The sequence below is a fragment of the Myotis davidii genome, unplaced genomic scaffold (assembly GCF_000327345.1).
Source record: "Myotis davidii unplaced genomic scaffold, ASM32734v1 scaffold655, whole genome shotgun sequence".
In the NCBI taxonomy this organism is placed as follows: Eukaryota; Metazoa; Chordata; class Mammalia; order Chiroptera; family Vespertilionidae; genus Myotis; species Myotis davidii.
This window is the reverse complement of record NW_006287547.1, coordinates 1,193,213-1,213,500: the sequence shown is the minus strand read 5'-3', so window position 1 is coordinate 1,213,500 and position 20,288 is coordinate 1,193,213. Positions and strand designations below refer to the sequence as shown.

At 37.0% G+C, this 20,288-nt stretch overlaps 1 protein-coding gene across 1 annotated transcript in view; it reads right to left on the bottom strand.

Moving 5' to 3' along the window:
• Window positions 1-20,288, bottom strand: part of LOC102766423 (chromosome unknown open reading frame, human C10orf107) — a 158,877-nt gene that overhangs the window by 119,356 nt on the left and 19,233 nt on the right. The window contains exon 4 of the mRNA XM_015561079.1: window positions 5,507-5,693. Coding sequence (XP_015416565.1) covers window positions 5,507-5,693 — 187 coding nt within the window. The remainder of the gene's footprint in view (window positions 1-5,506; window positions 5,694-20,288) is intronic.

Genomic DNA, 20,288 nt, shown 5'->3' with positions numbered 1-20,288 from the left:
CGGGGCGGGGCCGAGATCGGGGCTGGGGAGTGAATCCCAGCTTCAAGCGGCTTCCGGTCGGAGCCGGGGCTGCAGGCGGCAGGGGTGGGACCTGGCGGTGGGAGCTGAGGTCTCCCGCGGGTCGGGTCGGGGCACTGCTGGGAAGGCCCTTTGGATCTTTGAGTTGAGGCAGTAAGAGTGAGAGCAGGGGCAGCAGTTTAAATGAGCTCATATGTGGAAGTTTCTTATGTCAATGCATGAAGTTCTCAATAGTTAAGTGAGATATGTTATTGGAACTTTACCATGGATTGACATTTTTTAGTGTCCTTACCTTTCAGAGATACAGACTGAAAGATTTATTGATGATGAAATGATATAATGTTTGGATTGACTCCAAAATAATAAGGGGAGGAGCATGGGAAATGGGTGGAGGAATAGAAAATCAAGATTGAGTACATGGTGGTGGTGGTGGGGGGGGTGGTCACTACATTATTCTTTTTAGTGTATATATGTTTGAAATTTTCCATAATAAAACATCTAAAACAATATAGCTATTGGCCTTATGAGTATTCCTTTCTGGGTAATTCCTGCTTTGAAAGTGAAATGGACTTTACTTGCAATCACCTGCATGGGAATTGCTGTGCAGGAAGCTTCCTGGAAAAGTCAGACATCATTTTCTCATCTGTAAAATGGGATAATAACTGCCTCACAGCATTACCTTGAGGATTTAACATGTTAATGTATGGGAATGTCTAGTAGGGTGTCTGGCACCTTCAAGTGTTAGATATTGTTAGGATTAGGATTAGTTTGCATAATTTCTCCTGGTTGTAGCCCATCGTGAATACAGCTGCCAGGATAATATTTTCCCATTGCCTTTCAGACCAAATTAAACACGTTAGCTTTACATAACCTCCATAATAGTGCCTGTAATTAAACTTGTCTCACAGTTCACGTTACGCACACAGTTTGTATTTTCATCTGGTGTTCATGAATTGTCTCTGGTTTTGTGTATGTTTGGCCAATTTTTCAAGTGGATTGTAGTGGCATTTTCATTCTTAAAGAAACTGGTTTAGTTCTTAAAACACTATGCATTCAACAATGCATCTATGACTTCCAACCCCCTTTAAAAAGGACTACCTCAATTAGTGGAAATACAGTCAATTTTTAGTGATTGCAGAGTTGATACAAGAGCTACCTACCACCTTACAAACTCATCACAATGTGTATTTCTTTGATTATTTCCTTCTGACTGCTACTTCAAAGACACTGAAAATAGCAAGTCACCTTCTGCAAGGTAAAAAAAAAAAAATCTCCACTTTCCTTATATTTAGCATTTGGTAAAGTGCTAAAGCACTTATTTCTCTAAAATACAGTTATAGTTTCCTCAAAGATCTGATTTGTTTTTCTTGCCTTTAATTTTTCCTAACAGTCTTTGACAGTTTTTATACTTCTGCTCCCCCTTTTTTTGGACCCCAGAACTAGATGGAGTACTCCATTAAAGATAAAGTCAATGTTAACAGAGATAGGAAGGGGGGAATTGTTTTGTAGGAATTCCAATTTTACTGTATCTAATGTTGCAATTTATTGGAGAAGTCGGTTTTGAGGAGGTAATTTAATCTTGTGTGGCTCAATTAATTTTTGCCCAGTAAGGAGTGGTGTTGAAAACCCATTAGCCTGAAGGTTATTTTTAATTTTCACAAGTCGAAGCTGATTGTAGTCTCCCACTTCTTTCATAGGGAGGTGCCAACAAGGAAGACACATCTCAGTAGATGATATGCCTTCTCACATGGGAAAGTCAGCCGTCTTCCTTCTCAGGTCTTTTTTGAAGATAAAGGCTTCTAACCAAAGCCTGCGAAATTCCATTTGTTATCTTAGTTTATTGTTTCAGGACTGGAAGAGAAAAGGAAACATATGGGTTTTGTAGTTTACAATTACTTTTTTTAAAGACCTCTGACTTTTACCTCATTACAGCAAAATATGGGATAGCTTAAGATATTATTGTTTGATCAATTGGTTTGGCCCCTGTACCAATGAAAGAACTCCAATCTATACATCTATATACATATGAGTAGCACATTTTATAAGTGGAAAATTAGATGTTAAAAAAATACATACTTTTATTTATTTTGTATTTTAAATCTATAGTTGAAAGTATTACATATGTCCCTCTTTTCCCCCCATTGACCCATTCTAGCCCCTCCCTCCCCCCAGGCCTTCACCACACTATTGTCTGTGTCCATGGGTTATGCATATATCCATATGAGTTCTTTGGTTGATCTCTTCCCACCCACCCCGACCTTCCCTCTGAGATTCAACAGTCTATGCTTAAAAAGACCATACTTTTAAATACCAGAGACACATTTTTAGGAAAGGGCTAGATACTTCTATGGTGGATATGGACGGGCTAGTGTGGAAATAGGTGACAATGGAAACTGAGATTTCAGCTGTCTTCTTAGGATGAGGAAACATTTCTGCTCCACTCTTCATGGTTCCTAAGTCACTGGCTCATTTTAAGTATGAATGAAGTTCTTTCACAATACATGAAATAATGTCCCTAATGTGATTAATGACCTATTAGGAGTTCAAGCACTGTGATTCCTGGAGTAACACCCATAATAGTCTCAAGTGGATAAAGCTAAAAGAATTCTAATTTGTCCTTTAAATGATACTGAGAGGCCACAAAGTTCCGGAGGTAGAATTTACATAACACATTGTATCTTAGTCTTGAAATACCTTGAAATTGTTAAATGTAGGAAAAATATATAAAGCATTTTAATTTGTGAATAAAATTTAGTCTTTGTTTCATATTTAATTTTTAGCAAAGAAAGTATTCCAATAGGCTAATTATTCTTGAAATATATTTAATTTTCTTAAATCTTTACCTGATCCTTAAATCTGGTCTTCTTATTTCAATCAAGTGCCTTAATCTGTTCAAGTCATATATGAGAACATTTTAAAGTCTAACCTTAATAAAAACACTTTTAGGAGATGGCATAGTAAACCTACTGTAGCAGAATGCATTCTAAGACGAAGGGAGGTAATGAATTCTGGTAAAGGGAGGTAATAAATTCTAGATTAAGGGAGGTAATGAATTCTAGTAAACAGTTGGCATAATTTTGACAATGTTCAATATAATACTGCAATTTGTCTTCAAGGCTCTACTCTCCCATTGTGGGTATATCTGTTTATTCCTTTTACAGTGGGTCCTTATAATCTTCACATGAAAATTCAAAATCCCCCCCCCCAAATCAAAAAATACTCTTTTCCTAATCCAGATACATCTTTCAGATCATTTTGTAACATGATCCTTTTCTTCCTGATCAACTTACTGAAAAAGTGGACTCTTATTCATCAATCTCTATGCCCTGCCATCAGTCTCTTACCTCCTTTGCCCTCCTAAAGCTGCCCTGTCTTTCCTGGTATGTGGACATTCTCTGTTTGCCTTCTTATCCACTCTACCTTCTCCACTGGACAATGTGCCCTCGAAGGCTGACCCTTATGAACTTCATCAGCTGGATTTGCCACGCCACATTCTTTGCCCTCTGACTTGTTGGCAGTTGGGTTTGGTCAATGGAAACACCAGCAAGAGGTTAGAGAGGAGATGGGTGAGGTCAGGGTCCACATTCTCCCTGTTGTCTCATGCAGGATTGTAGGTTGGGATTAGCAAGTTCCTACACCAAAGCTCTTGAAGTCCACTGCATGTCCCTCAGCTTCTCCACAGCTATAGCCCTCTCTGGGTTTTGGTAATCACCACCCCCTTCCCCTTCAGGCCCAAGGGTGGTAATGGTGCCCTCCTGATGCTAGCCTGGGGTTGCCTCCCCTTCCCTTGTTGGTTCCCTTATGTCTGCCCACATTTTTACAAGTAGCTCCTTTACTAAACTATTCCTTGTTCTCATCTTTATGCCATTGTTTCCTGTTGGTACCTTGACTGATATTAGCAAAAATGAACTCTAAAGCATTTAACATGGAAGACTAAGTCTAGCTTAACACCAATGTTGCCCACCACTTAGTTGTCATGCAATGAGCAATTATCTGGATAGAACTGCACCCCACCTCTACCCATTTTCCACCAGGAGGCACCGCACCCAAGTTCCACTACCTTCAGAATTGATGGCAGACAGAGGGACTCCTCATGGGACCTGTACTAGCCATGTCTGGGCAGCTCTCTATCCCAACTTGTGTAAACTGCTGGCTCCCCAAGTCCTAACTTTCTGAGGTTGAGCAGTCTGTTTAGTTATCCAGTTGACAAGACTTCTTTAAAACCTGACCTATAAAACTACAAAATAGCAGATTACCTGGGCCCTGGCATGCCTCTCCATGGATGATGGAGAGTGTGGGAAGGAATAGTGCTTCCTCTTCTCTTTCTTGCAGATTCTGGCCTTGAAGCTTTGACCTTTTCAATAAAACTTTATCCTATGTCATGTGATGATGTGGTATTCAGGAGGGACATACCAGGCAGGGGAGGTTGCTTGTGAAAATGCATGTCATTCACAGATTCACACTGAAATTTATAATCTGTATTTGTGCACAAGTTAATTATTTTCACTTACAAGTTGTTCTTTATTGTAGTATTTGCTGTAGTATTTTCATCATTCCTTTTATGCTTCATGAACTACTGTTGAGTCATCAATTCATATTTGTGGATTGGTACTTTAATGCAAAATACAAGTTAAAAAAACCTGAGCAATGATTTAATATATATTAAATAAAAAAGCTTCCCCTGAAAAAGAAAATGTACCTGTTTCCAGAGCATTATCCAAGGCAGACTGACTCAAATTAAAGTGCAAGCAGAATCTTTAGAAACATGAGGTGAGTTAACCATAAACATTTTCTTTAAAAATAAAAATTCATCTTACATTGTATATTTGTGAAATATGTGTTATCAAAATAGTTTCACTGATTGTTTTTCTTCTAAATCTACCTACCGGTAAAAGCGATTGGGTGCCACTCAATTAATGGCAGCGGACTCCCATATTCTTTGAGTATGTTTTTCAGAATACTTCTCCTGGGTTATTCTGGAACGTACCTTGTCTGAGCAAGCATTGCCCCTGTCTGTGTACTACCTCCCACCTGATCCACTTTTAAATGTAGCAAGTCTAATTTTACATAATAGCTTTCTTGTAAATTTCATTAGAAGGGAGGGTTTTGAGTTTCAAAAAGTTTGAAAGCCAGTGCATAATCTCTAAGGAAACTTTATCTCTGAAAATTTGATTACATTATAATTTCCCAAAGCATTCATTGTCAGAAACATTCACTGACAAATACACGGTGTTATTAAACATTTCTGATGAACATGCATGCTTATGATTTCTAGGGAAGTAAAATGACATATATTATCTTCTTTAATCATTAGAATCCACTATCATGGTATTCCACACAGCATTGCCTTTTTTTCTCGTTATTTATTTATTTATTAAAAATCTTTATTGTTGAAAGTATTACATATGTTCCTTTTCTTGATCAAAAAATATTTCACAGCCAAAGAAGTGGGGCAATGGGCCAATGCTTACGGATTCACTGGTCTTACCATGTTCACCTCCAGCCGGAGGTAGACTTGACGGAACAGTGGATTGTCTTTGGAAGACTCAGTTACAGCACCAGCTAGGTGGCAATACCTGGCAAGGGCTGAGGCAAGGTTCTCCACAAGGCTGTATGTGCTCTGAATCAGCATCTGGTATGTGGTGCTGTTTCTTCCATAGCCAGGATTCACTGCCCTAGGAATCAAGGAGTGGAAATGATTATTATCCTATTGTTATTCTAATGGCCCACAGGCAACATTTTTGCTTCCTGTTCCCATGACCTTATGCTCTGCTGGCCTAAAGGTTCCAGAGGGAGAGATGCCTCTATCAGGAGACAAAAATAATCCCATTGGACTGGAAGTTAAGACTGCCACTTGACCACTTCGGCTTTCTCATGCTCCTAAGTCTACAGGTGAAGAATGGAGTTATGGTGTTGGCTAGGGTGATTGATTCTGACCCATAAGGGGAAATTAGGCTACTTCTCTACAGTGGAGGTAAAGAAGAGTATATCTGGTATACAGGAGACCCCTTAGGGCTTCACTTAATATTACCATGCCCTGTGATTAAGATGAAAGGAAAATTACAACAACCCAATTCAGGCAAGACTTCTAATGCCCCAGACCCTTCAGGAATGAAGGTTTAGGTCACCCCACCAGGTAAAGAATCACAACCAGCTGAGGTGCTTACTAAAGGCCAAAGGAATACAGAATGGGTAGTGGAAGAAAGTAGTTATAAATACTATGACCACTAACCAGTTACAGAAACAAAGACTGTAATTGTCATGGGTATTTTCTCCTTATTTTGTTATGAATACATGTGTGTTTTCTTTTTTTTTAAATTTTAATTAATGAATGAATTTTTAAAATTTGAATTCTTTATTGTGTAAAGTATTACATAAGTCTCCTTTTCCCCCCATTGACCTCTCCCCAGCCGCTCCCACCCCCCAGAACATGCCCTCACACCCGTACTGTCTGGGTCCATTGGTTATGCTCATATACATGCATACAAGTCCTTTAATTAATTTCTTACCACCCCCCTTCTTTATGTCATAGTATTTATGTATTGTTAAGTTTACATTAGAGTATTTAAGTTATAGGATATCAAAGAGAAGATTAAGCATCACTCAAAGACTAACTTCTGGGGAGAGGTTAGTGCATTTTCAGTTGGACAAAGGATGGTTTTGAATCATGTTGGGCGGAATTATGACTGTGTTATTTTCTTGATTTGGAGTTGAAGTATGGTTTAAGGAGGTGTGTGCAGGTGACAAGGTGACAAGGGATGGTTAATTTTATGTGACACCTTGACTAGGTCACAGCCTGCCCAGATATTTTGGGAAACATTATTTCTGGGTGTGTCTGTGAGGGTGTTCTGGATGACATTAGTATTTGAACCAGTAGACTGGGTAAAGAAGATTGCCCTCCCATAAGTGCCCAAATAGAACAAAAAGGCAGAAGAAGATGGAATTCACTTTCTATGCCTGACAGTTGAGCTGAAACATCATATTTCACCCTCGGACTCACTTTGGGAGTTACACCATTGCTCCCTTGGTTCTCAGGCCTTCAGTGTTGGCTTGGAACTGTATGACTGGCTTTCCTGTGTCTCCATTTTGCAGAAGGCAGAATGTGGATGTCTCAGTCTCCATAATCATGTGAGCCAATTCCTCAGAACAAATCTCTATGTGTTAAGCACATATCCTATCAATTCTGCTTCTCTGGAGAACCCTGACACATATAATGGTGTTATTTTGTTTTACAGATGAGGACACTGAGGCTCAAAGGGCCAAGGTAATTGATCTAATGTCTTGTGACTAAGTAGAGAGCACGCAGGCCCAGGTGTAGACCAGTTCTATGATTCCACTGCCTACTCACTGTGCCCCACTACATCACACGACCTCAGCTGTGTCATGCACTCAAGAACCTGGTGGATTGATGAAGTTTATCACTAGAAGCTTTCCATCATTCCCTGCATATCTCCCCTCTTGTCCCCTGCCCCCATTCCCCAGTGCCTTTGCAATAATTGCTAATTCATTTAGTGTTTTCCTCTTGACAAGTTATCTACCAAGGTATATATATATAGCAATAACTACAGTGTGAGATGATTTGGCATAGCACCTACCAGGGGTATTTATATTTCACTAGGCAACTCTTGAAGAGGGAAAATTCTTTTGCAGCTCAAATAAAAGAGGTTTTAATAGAGGATCCCCAAGTTGTGGAGAATATATTGTGGAAATAGGAGGTCTTTTCTGTTGCCTGCTCACCTCAGACTCAGCTGTACTTTACCTACTAGTGTCATAAGATGTTGTCATGATTTGTTCTACTGTCCATAGCATCTATTGCACTGTTCTGGTAAGCATTAACAGGTAGAGCATGATGATGAAAGAGTAAGTCAATCAATAGAAACTATCCTTGTAGCGATGATTATTCCTGATTCTAGTACTATAGATGACATAATTTGCTCCTTTTTTGGTAGATGAAGTTATTTTATCTTTTCCCCATTTTTATTAGGATATCATTATCACATATCACTGTATAAATTTAAGGTGTATGTACAGCATTATGGTTTGACTTACATACATTATGAAATGATGAACACAAGTTCAATTAGTATCCATCATCTCATACAAATTTAATGAGAAGAAAAATTAAAAAAGGAAAAATTCCTTATGATAAATCTCTTAGGATTTATTCTTCTACCAACTTTCATATCTATCACTCAGCTCTGTTAACTATAATCATCATGCTGTACATAACATCCCTAGTACTTATTTATCTTATAACTAGGAGTTTGTACCCTTTGACCACCTTCCTCTAATTTATCCTCTCCCTCCACCCCCATCTCTGCCTCTGGAAACCACAAATCTGATTTTTCTTCCATGAGTTTGGTGGGGTTTTTTGTGGTTGTTTTTTTTGTTTTTAGATTCCACACATGTGTGAGATCATGCAGTATTTGTCTTTCTCTTTCTGGCATTTCATTTAGCATAATGTCCTCAAGGTCCACCCCTGTTGTTGCAAAAGGTAGGAGACACACACACACATATACATACACACACACACACACACACACACACTTTTTTATCCATTTATCCATTGATGGACACTTGGATTGTTTCTCTGTCTTGGGTATTATAAATAATGCTATTATGAACATGGGGGTACAGATATCTTTTTGGGTTAGAGTTTTTATTTTGTTTGGACATATTTTCAATAGGGGAATTGCTGGATTATTATAGTTCTATTTTTAATTTGTTTGAGGGTCCTTCATACTGTTTCCCATAATGACTGTACCAGTTTACAGTCCCACTAACAGTCCACAAGCATTCCCATTCCTCCATATCCTTGCCAACACTTGTTATCTCTTGTCATTTTTATGATGCCCATTGTAACAGGTATGAAGTAATATCTCTTTGTGATTCCAATTTGCATTTCTCTATGACTAATGATAAGCATCTTTTCATGTACCTATTGTCTATTTATATATCTTCTTTGGAAAATGCTTATTTAGGTTGTTTTAGAATATTTTCATAAAAAAAGAAAATATAAGACTGAAGAAAGAAGGAAAGGGAAAGTGTATGGTAGAACAGACTTTGCAGAGAGAAAATGGACTAAAATTAAAAAGCTGAGTAAAAATCACCATGTTATCAAATCATACTCCTGTCATTAGGAGTGAGCCCATATGAGATTAGGCCAGAGTGTTCTAGTAGGTTTGGCTTTGCTCTGAGTTACCCTGGTAATTTATAGGAGAGTTGCTAGGACAATCCCCTCTTTGGGACCAAGATCCTCTAAAAAATGATATACTGATATGAAACCATTTTTTTTCTTTCAACTATTAGACCCTCTGAAAATAGGTGATGTCATGGCATCGATACAAAGCTGACTGATACAAGGTTATTAAAATTCAGCAGCTGAATTAAGTATTCAAGGTATGTTTAAAATATAGATTTTGAAGGACCAATGGGCTATTCTTGGTAGGCAGCCTACTCCTGAATGCCTGGCCATGCTTGGTTTGGCAGCCTTCTCATTAAACTTGACTATGCTCAAGAAGAGTCAGACTACTCACAGGACTCGATAAATGTTAGAGCCCAGGGGTCATAGGTCCAGGGCTCAAGGATATTGTAAGATAACGGGGAAGGTCTTTATTCTAGTTTCTTTGTTGCCAGTGTCCTTTGGAACCCACTGGCAGAATCACTGCTCCTCCCTTGATTGGACAAGGAAGGGCTCATTTTTGTTGTGAAAACTTAGGTTATTGGAACAATTCTACCTCCTCTTCTCTGGAAGCAGTAGGGGCTCTTGCTCTGCATGGAGTGGTGAGGCTTTGTAAACTTGAACCCGCCTCTTTGCCTATGGAACCCTCCCCTTCTTCCCTACTGGAGATGCGCAAGGAACTGGCTTGGGCCATATCCAGACATGGAGAGATAAACGCCATGTTAGAGTTCTGCTTCTAATTTCACCTTCAGTGACAAGCACTTGATTATACGATTATACTGAGTGTTAGGAACATAAAAAGAACTAAAAGGTATTTCTCTACAATTTAAGGCTATCTGAAACTGATAATATTCCTCAAGGCATTTTCTTATTATTACTCATTCAACAAGCTTTAATTGACTACTGACCACTTGTCAGGCACTGTTCTAAGCATTTGTTGCAAAAGTAAAAGATAGAAACTCTCCGTCCTCCCAGAAACTCGATTCTAGAGAGTTAATAACTCTAGATTCAATTTTAAGATGTAAGAGCCCACTAATTAGTATTTTGGAAGGCTTTTTTTCTATGTGAGTCTGAGAAGTTAAGATCAGCAAAGAGGGTGATAGTTTATGTGATGTGATGTCATTGTGACTGGAAATCATAACCTACTGATTGATGTTTAATAGTTTGTTAAAAAGTGGTACATGTTATGGAAAAAATAGAGCAAATGGATGAGGTAGCACAAATGTGAGGTTGGGAGAATATGGGCATATTACAGTTTTAAGTGGGATGGCCAGGATAGGCCTTAGAGAAAAGATGACAACTGAACAAAGCTTATTGTCACCACCATCATAACTCATCTTCTGTCTAATTGCTTTTCGTGCATATATTTCTTAAATATCCCAACAGGTATGATCACTGAGGCTTAAAGAAGTTAGTTATTTACCCAGTATCACACAGCTATTTAGTAGAGGTGTGATACTGTTTAGTAGAATGTAAACTCAGGACTATATGAGTAAGGGCCCATGTTACACTCTGTTTTGTGTCTGAAAACAGTGGTTTACAAACTGTGATTGGAGTTTGTACTAAAATTTGATTTGACACTAATTTTTTAAAGCATCTATTATTACCCATATTTTAAAAGCTATATTTAAAAACATGTACTCAAATATACTATAATCCACATATTAACATATTGGAGCATCTCCACCTGTTAAAATGTGGGGTAGGCACTTTTTGCATATGTGCAAACATTTTCTACCTCGGTGCATATATTTGGACATTGTATAAATGTTTCATTGCCTAGGAATGTTTAAATTTTGCATTATTTAAAAGAAACTCAGGTCTTAGCATGTCTGTTTAACATAAAATTTTTAAAGAGCTCACGTGTAGTACAGGGTAGGCTCAGGAACATCTGCTGGTTACATGTTCTCATCCTGGTAGAATTGTCGACAGCTCATTCACAAGGGAATCCATAACATGTTTATATAATGTCATGAAAGGTAATTCTAGTACTATTTGTTAGGTTTAGATGCTTTTTGAGAAAAGCTGAAATATAGTTAGTGACTGACCTTGATTTTATTTTGAGCTCTGAATTACTTAATTAAAGAACATCCTCAGACTACAGGGAATTTTGTGTATTTTTGCAACCTTCTATTTGAAATTACTTATATAGATCAGGCTTCCTTTTTTTAATACAACTAAATCAATTCAGAATATTGGAATAAATGAAATATTGAGACTGACATGGCTGGAAGAATCTCATTATGTTTGTTTTTAAAGTTATAAATAAGTATATTTTATAGTAACTGAATATGTTTTTAGTTATAATGCACATGTTAAAATAGACGATAGGCAATATATTTATACGAATAATATAACACTTTCATCAATTTACATATTGATTAATTTTTTAAAAATCAGCAAGAGAGGGGGAAAGGTTGACATCCATTGATATAAACATGGAATTAGATTCTCAAATGCCAAGGAATTAAGCAATAACATAGATTGTGCCTATGGTTGCCCTAAATGAAGCTATTGCTCCTTTTGTGAATATAAATAGTCTAATAACCCAAATAATTTGTGTTTTCTTTCACCTATTTTAATGTATATAATTGTACCATTCTATTAAGGAAGTAGAATGGTTACAAAAACCTTCACAATTTTGTCACTCAGCCATTGACTTTAGGTGATTGAACTCGGAGGACGGTTATTGCTGGGGTGTTGGGGCTAAAGAGACAGTTCACTGGAGTTTAAGATCGCTACTGCTTTGTCCACAGGCTTTGAAATTGTACACCTCACCCGTCAACTCACTTGCAGAATTACACCTCAAGTTCACCTTGTTATGTAGGCAGAATACACGTTGTTTTCTGCCAGCGATATGAGAATTGGATATTCACAGTTTCATTTCCATAATTATTACTTTGGCCACTAGAACTGAATTGTCTTCAGTGGTTGATTAATACATTGAAAATTGTTTCATTTATGTGGAAACCATGTCTTAATGTGAGAAAAATTTAAGACATAAAACATTAACCCAAAACTTATTTTGTGCTGAACTAGTAGAATTATTGAAATGGATATGAAGTAATAAGAAAACAAAAATTGGCTGCCCTGTTCCCAGTAGAAAAATAGACAAGGGTATATATGCGTACATCTCAAAAGAAGAAATATCAATGAAAAGAAACACATGAAAGAGGTTAAACCTCACTAATGATAAAAGAAATGCAAATTTAAAAATCATAATATCTCTTGCCTATCAAGATTCACTAATATGTGGGGCAGTGGACATTCTTAGGACACTTCTTGTGGAAATGTGAATTGATAGCATTTCTGGAAGTTCATATGACCATATACATAAAAATATAAACATTTGCATACTCCTTGACTTGGAAATTACATTTCTAGAAATGTATCTTTTTTTTAATATATTTTACTGATTTTTCACAGAGAGGAAGGGAGAGGGATAGAGAGTTAGAAACATCGATGAGAGAGAAACATCGATCAGCTGCCTCCTGCACACTCCCCACTGGGGATGTGCCCACAACCAAGGTACATGCCCTTGACCAGAATCAAACCTGGGAGCCCCAAGTCTGCAGACCAACACTCTATCTGCTGAGCCAAACCAGTCAGGGCTAGAAATGTATCTTAAGGACATAATCACAAATATCTGAACATATCATCTATTTTATTTTTTTTTGTATAATATTTTTTATAATCTTGGAGTGAAGAAGAGAGAAATAAAGTAATCCTATATAATAAAAGCCTAATATGCAAATCGACTGAACTGAGGAATGACCCGGTGGAACAACTGGTTGCTATGATTCACACTGACCACCAGGGGGCAGATGCTCAATGCAGGAGCTTCGCCCAGCCCACAGGCCCCAGGCCAGCCAACGCAGGTGCCAGTGGGTGACCCCTGATTGTCCCACCAGTCGCCCCACAGATTGGCCCTGATTGCCGGCCAGGCCTAGGGACCCTACCTGTGCATGAATTTCATGCACCAGGCCTCTAGTGTTTAATAATGGGAGAAAGTTAAAATAAATCAAGTTAGATCCATAAAGTGAAATTTTATATTCTTACAAAATCATGTTTGAGAAATTGTTTATAATAAATTAAAAGAGATCACAGAACAAATTAAGATATAAGCAGCACAATACTCATATATAATCTATGCATATGTATATTGTTTTGTATGTATTTAGTAAAAGAATTGGAGCAATGTTCACTAAAGTATTTAGTGTTATTGCATGATTTCTTCTTTCTGCTTATTTGTACTTTACAAATTTTCTATAACAAATAAGCAATGTTATCTTTTACTCTTAATAGAAAATTTCAAATTATACAAAAATAGAGAGAACAGGACACTAAACCTTCACTTAACTATCATTCATTTCAACTATCAACCAAACCCCTTTAAAAACCTTTTTGTTTATTCAATTACGCACAAACCATTGTGCTCAAACCTCCTGGAGCTGCATATTAATTGTAATTCTCATCTCTTCCCTTGAAAAATATTTTGTTTCCATTGCCAGAATCCGGTTTTCAAAACATTGGATTAGTCACCCAAAATTTTTGTAAGAGAAAGCTAAAAGCATTTCAGTGTTGTTAATGAAAACAGTAAATCAATAATGTGATTTATTATTTTTTTATCAAAGTAAAAAACACATCTTTGTTTTCTGGCAGTTTATCATTGTTTCTTGAATATACAAACAAGAAGTTTTTTGTATAAATGACGTTTGAACAATGACAACTAAAAGGCAAAGTGGCCAGTTGTGTGTGGTCCTTGCTATCTCTTTCTTCATCTAGTTTAGGGATTACTCAGAATTTAGGAAAGCACATTTAGGGAAAAGTGTCTATACACTCTGCAGTCAGTTTTGAGAGCACCTTCACTCTTGAATTCAGTATCTCAAATACAGAACGTGCTATGCAAGCAGATGATTTTAAGAAGCGTCTAGGACAGTGGTTCTCAACCTTGGCTGCACATTAGAATCACCTGGGAATGTTTTTAAAGATTTTTTTCTTCTGTTTCTTTGTTACTAATATTGTGGCCCCGCCCCATAACAAAGAAACAGAATTTCCAGAGGATGAGGCCCAGAAATCAGGATTTTAAAAAGATTCCCAGGTGATTCTAATGTGCAGCCAAGGTTGAGAACCACTGTTCTAGAGGAACAGTCAGGTGATTAACTTAACTATGAATTTGTTTGGTTTTTTTTTTTTTTTCATTTAAAAAATCCCTCAACTATAAATAATATTGGATATCACTCCAAAGAGTTAGTGAGTAATTAACTGTAAATACTGAAGTGGGAGGAGTGATGTGAGAAGTTAAGAGCCATGTTTGCGCCAAACTATTAGGTGCTTACATGTTTTTAAAAAGACTCTAATGAGTTTAAATATTTTCCCCACTGAAAAATAAGACACAAAGAGGTGCAACAACCACCATCTAGTATATTTGTAACTGAAAACCTCTCCTCCAGACTTCTCAACCTCTAAAGGCACATTTTTACACCGTGTGTTAGGAGTGTATGTGTTTTGACAGACCTACCCCTCTAGTGAACTTTAGTGTGTTGTGTTTTTTTAAATTCTGGAAACGTTAGTTTTGGAAAAATGGAAAGTTGTTGTTGTTTTTATTTCCATAAGGCCCACTACTGTGGTTCCAATGCACTCGGTATAACTGGACCATAAAAATCATAAATATCTGACAACATGATATAAACATAGTAAATATCCTGCCTTCACATGGCAAATTGTCAATACCTATTGACATTTGTTCTTATGGCACCTATTAAGGCCACACCATATTTATTAACTCTGGTTTGATTACACTGCTCCATTAACTTGCTAATTTCATTAGAGCTTAAGAGGGATTTTAGCTGCTAGATTTAGTTTAAATTTTATGCACAAGCCCAGAAGTCCTTGGGCAGTAAACACATTTCATGTATATCAAACAAATAATTAACAAACAAAAACTACTTTAGAGAAGCAGAAAACAAGAGAATCAGGAGCAGATAACTTTTTAATAAGACAATCTGAGAAATTGCTCATCAAGAGTATAGTCATCAACTGGGTCATGTGTATTCACATGCTTGTTAGTAACACACTGTGGAGTAGAAATATCCATATCATAGGGAAACATTAGCTCTGTCAGAAAATAGATGTTAAGCCCATGTAGCAGGAAAGGAAAGAGAGAAGCTTGTATGGGGGTAAGAGGCTGAGTCAATTTGTTTCTGAACTAGTTTCAAACATGACGTTCAGATACTCAGTGACTAAAATGTCTCCCTTCTGATAAATCCCACAAAAGTTTCCAAAAAGACCAGTCAAGAGAGAATATATTGGCTAAAGGCATCTCTGTCTGTAGTTAATCTCACTTGCAAAATATATAGAATAATAGTCTGTGTTATGTTAGCTACTATCTATTAGCAAGTCAAAAACTACATTTGGGTTTGACCTTTCAGTTCTCAGCTCGCTAATTTGTTTAATTTATTGTCCTCTCTGAAAGGCACTTAGAATATAAAAAAAAATGTTTTAAAAGCCTTGAAAAACAAATGAGTAAACACATGTTCTACTTATCATTTTGTCAGACTGAACAAAGCTCTTTGGATGTGCTCAACAGCTCTTGGATGAAGACAAACACAATCAGTTTAAATAAATGAATGATTTTATTGGGATCAGAAAGTTTCAGCAGAAGCTATTAATTTTTATGAGCATTAACTGACAAAAATCTATCCATTTGACATAACCTAGTATCTGTAACACACTCGGTCCGTGTTAATATCAGGAATAGCGAATCAGGCAATTCAGATAAAAATTGTAGCATATGGTAGAATCTTTACAATGGTGGGAAGATACGCTAAAAATTATGTTTGTAAATTTCTGAAATGATTTCCAGAAATGCATTACAGGCTAAGTGCTTTATGCAGTCTGTATTGTTAGCAGGTGTTGCGAGTACTTTATTTCTTACACACAATGCTGACATTTTACTCCTTTATATTCTTTAAGGGAACAAGCAGCATAATTGGAATTCCTTTGAGGATGATTTGTTAGTTATTTTGGACCTTTGCAGGGAGTAAATGGTAAATAAGAGCTGAGTTTTTGGACATTAGTGTCTATTGGTTGAGCAGATTATGCTGTAAATTTTAAAAAGGAAGGGCAATTTAGGCAATGATACTAACAGCTGTACGGTTATTGTGTAATAGTGGCCCACCTGGGCTGAGTTGTGAATTGCAGAACAACGCTGAATGCTTTCAATTCCGTGATGTATTATGCTACACGGGAAGCTCTCCGCTAAGCAGACTGTAGAGCTACTGTCAGACCATCCCTCTGCCAAATTACTACTGCACTGAAAAATGACTACAGTGATATCACTTGGTGAGATCATCACAGTCCACTTCTCTTAATGTTTCCATCATTTCTGATCCCAATTTTACATCTCGGTAATTTATTTTTGGTGAGGAAGTGTTTTTTTCCACCTTTACTTTGGTAGAGCTTGTATTAGAAATGTACTCCGCTCTTTGAGAATAAAGTAACATAAGTTTTCTCCCTCCTTCATCAAGAAGAGTGTAATAGGTGAACAATACCTAGGCAATGACTCACATTCTATGATATATATACACATACATATATCAAGCAATTTTTTTAACTTAAAAAAATGATTTTTTGGCACAGGAAAGAGAGAGAAGAAAGAGAGAGTGAGAAAGAAAGAAATATTCCCCTATGCACCCGCCTGGACCAGGGATCGAACCTGCAGCCTGGGTATGAGCCTGGACTGGGAATAGAACCCGCCACCTTTTAGACTCTCCAACCATCTGAGCCACATTGGCCAGGGCATAATAGGCAATTATTTTAAACATAGAGGAATGTTTCTAAAAGTTGGTTAAACTGAGCAAAAGGAAGTCTCTTTGCACTTAAGAATTTATTACAAAATGATGTGATTCATTAGTTTACTACAACTTAAAAGGAGAAGAAAACAATATATTCTACATCTCCACCAGGATCCCACCTCTGCATTCCTTTAATTTTCCTCTATACTTCCTAGTGGCAGAGATAATGGATGCTTCTAGAAACATGAGTTCTTAGAAAAAGGAGTTGAGACATAGGGAAACCATGTGGTCTTGCTGTGAATCATCACAAATAGGAGCCAAAGATAAGTTGGGCATTCTACCAAGCATTGTTTTCTTTCCAGGTTTTGTTAAGTCTGGCCGAGTTTTACAAACACTTCAAGGGAAGTGCAGAGTTCTGCATCTTTTTCCTAGATCTTTCATATGGCCCTGAGAAGCCACTTAGGCTCACAGATGTGTTTGAGATGGGTTTTAAACCACCTTTCCAAATATACCAGAAAAAAAAGATGTTTGTTTGGATGTTTTCTCTTCACACACACTCAGATAAAAGCACGGGGAACTGTTATTATATTTTGATGTAAAGAATAATTCAAATTTTTTAATAAAGCCAAATGGCTGCCTGGATAAATCAGTTCATCAGTGTTCTCTTTCCTTATTTTCTTTCAGTAATGTGGTTTCCATTAGACATTTCAATTCTGTCTCATTGCTGGTAAGCATCTGTTTTAAAATACAGTTAAAAATTGGCACTCTTGGTCCAATTCCAAGGGGCAAAATCATCAAGAATAAGTAATCCCACAGCCTTCAGAGAACCTTCTAAACCATGAAAAAAAAGTATTAAGTACTAAACTTTGAATAAAAGAGCCATAAATGAGTCTGGAAGCCTCATTTACATTGTAATGTGCATACCAGCATGATGTCATTATCAATTAGCGTGAGTATTTTCTAACAGCCAAGTATGTAGTCATTTAGTTTATGGTTATGATTGCAGTGTGTGCATGTGTGTGTGTGTGTGTGTGTGTGTGTGTGTGTTAATATCAGAAAGTAAACACAAAAGCGGCAATGTCCATGGAAAGTAGTAATACAGAAAAAATTTATGCCAGCCATGAATCAGTCCTACTTCATTTAATGTTATTTATTGATACGATGTAGATATAGTACCTCAATAATCTATGCATGTTGAATAGAATAATAAAATCTGGCTGTAATATAATCGTTCTATTGTATGAATTAAAGCAAGAAATATATATATTCTTTTTTTTGTCAGTCCCATCACACTGTACTTTTTCTTCTTTCGGGTTTTGGAATGCTGGAGGTATTGTTAAGACTCATATTTCATCCTGTGTTTTAAAGTCTAGCTCAGTTTCTCTGCTGGTTTCAAGAATCCCTGTGCACTGATTAGGGAAGTGGTGTCTGAGGTGTGAGGTGAGACAGTCCTCTGGAGTTTATGGTTTGTTCTTTGTAACTCCAGGCTTTCTGGGAGGATAGAGGGGAATTTAGAGCAGCTTGCACGGACATTAATGTTATGAGCAAAGCAATCTTAATCAGACATAGTGCTTCTCAGGCATGCTTTCTTGGTTCTGGGCTGTCTTTTAAATTTTAATTGGTTTCTATGTCTTTTTGTGTGATGTGAAATATTCCATAGCTTTTGCAAAATTATTATTATTGACCTTTTTCTGCTTTGCTGAATTTCTACATATTAACTCATCCCAATGATTAGGAACTTGGTTAAAATTTTTGATTTTAGAACATAAATACTTAGGATGACTGAGAGTCACCAGTGAAAGATATGCAAGTAGTTCCTATATATATATGTGGAAGGCATCCTATATAATAAAGAGCTAATATGCTAATTAGGCCGAACAGCAGAATGACTCTCTGGACGAAGCCGGGGCTATGAGGGCCGGGCCTCTTGCACAAATTTCATGCATCAGACCTCTAGTTTCTCAATAATATTGATGAAATATGTAAGAGGGTCACCTGAGAAATGGATATCTTGTTTAAAAAAAGATGACTTAAAATGATCCTTGATTTATCCATGTAACAAAGGGAAAACAGTTAATAAACAAAACAAAAGAGCCACAACAATACTCTGTCTCTGGACTCTGCGAAGTGGGCATTTTTAGCAATAAGGCTGGGTTCCCTCTGGACAGTGAGCACCTTTCATTGTCTCTGCTTTCAGACCAAACCATGGTGCCTCGCTCTGAGCGTGCTGCAGGTTAGTGATCTGTGTAATGTTCTGTGTCTTTGTTAATCACACTATGGAAGGATTCAACTTACTGAATCATTTGCTTTATTGCATCTCCACAACAGCACTGTAACTGCCCTGTGGGAACTCTTGGAGCGAGTTTTTCGCCGCTATGCAACTATGTCCCTTCTATCCCTGAAAATGGCACCAAGACATTCTGCAACAACTCACTTAGAAAAAAAAGACCCTTTTGATAAGCTTTCCTAGTGGAAGTTCTTTAATGCTGCATTTAATAACTTCATGGTGTTAGCATGCTAAATTGCTAGAGTAGTAATTGAACGGGGTGATGTATGTAAAAGTGTTTTGGGTGATGCTACAAGTCCAGCAATGTTGCTGATTAATGCCCATATTTCTTACATTAAGTTTCAAATGGGCATTCATTTAAACTGTTGTTTGAAAATTTGGATATGCCCTCCCCATTTTTTCCCAGTGCACAAATGTGTATTTTTTTTAAGTACTACCAGTTAATAATGTGGATTTTTTTGAATAGATGGAGTTATACATATGTTGATATAGATGTGATTTGATATGATGCCATTTTGTTGTATTGACAGCAAGCTTCAAAACTTCATATGTCAAATTTGCTGCAGGTGTTAACATCATAGATATTTTTATGCTTAAAAATGTCGAATTTCATGCCAAAAAAAGGGCATTTGCGGGAAGTTTTAATTCATTACTTTATTTTGAAGAAAAAGTTACTGTATACTTCGGGAAGCATGTGGTGAACATGCTCCATCTCAACGTACTTGTGAACACTGTTTTAAATGCTTTAAAAGTGATGATTTCAATGTGAAAGACAAAGAACGTCCAGGTCAACTAAAAAAGTTTGAAGACCAACAATTACAAGCATTATTGGATGAAGATGCATGTCAAACTCAAAAACAACTTGCAGAAAGATTCAACGTTGCTCAGCAAACACTTTCCGATCATTTACAAGCAATGAGAAAGATTTTAAAGGAAGGAAAATGGGTGCCACATCAACTGAACGAAAGACAAATGGAAAACTGAAAAGTCATCAGTAAAATGTTGC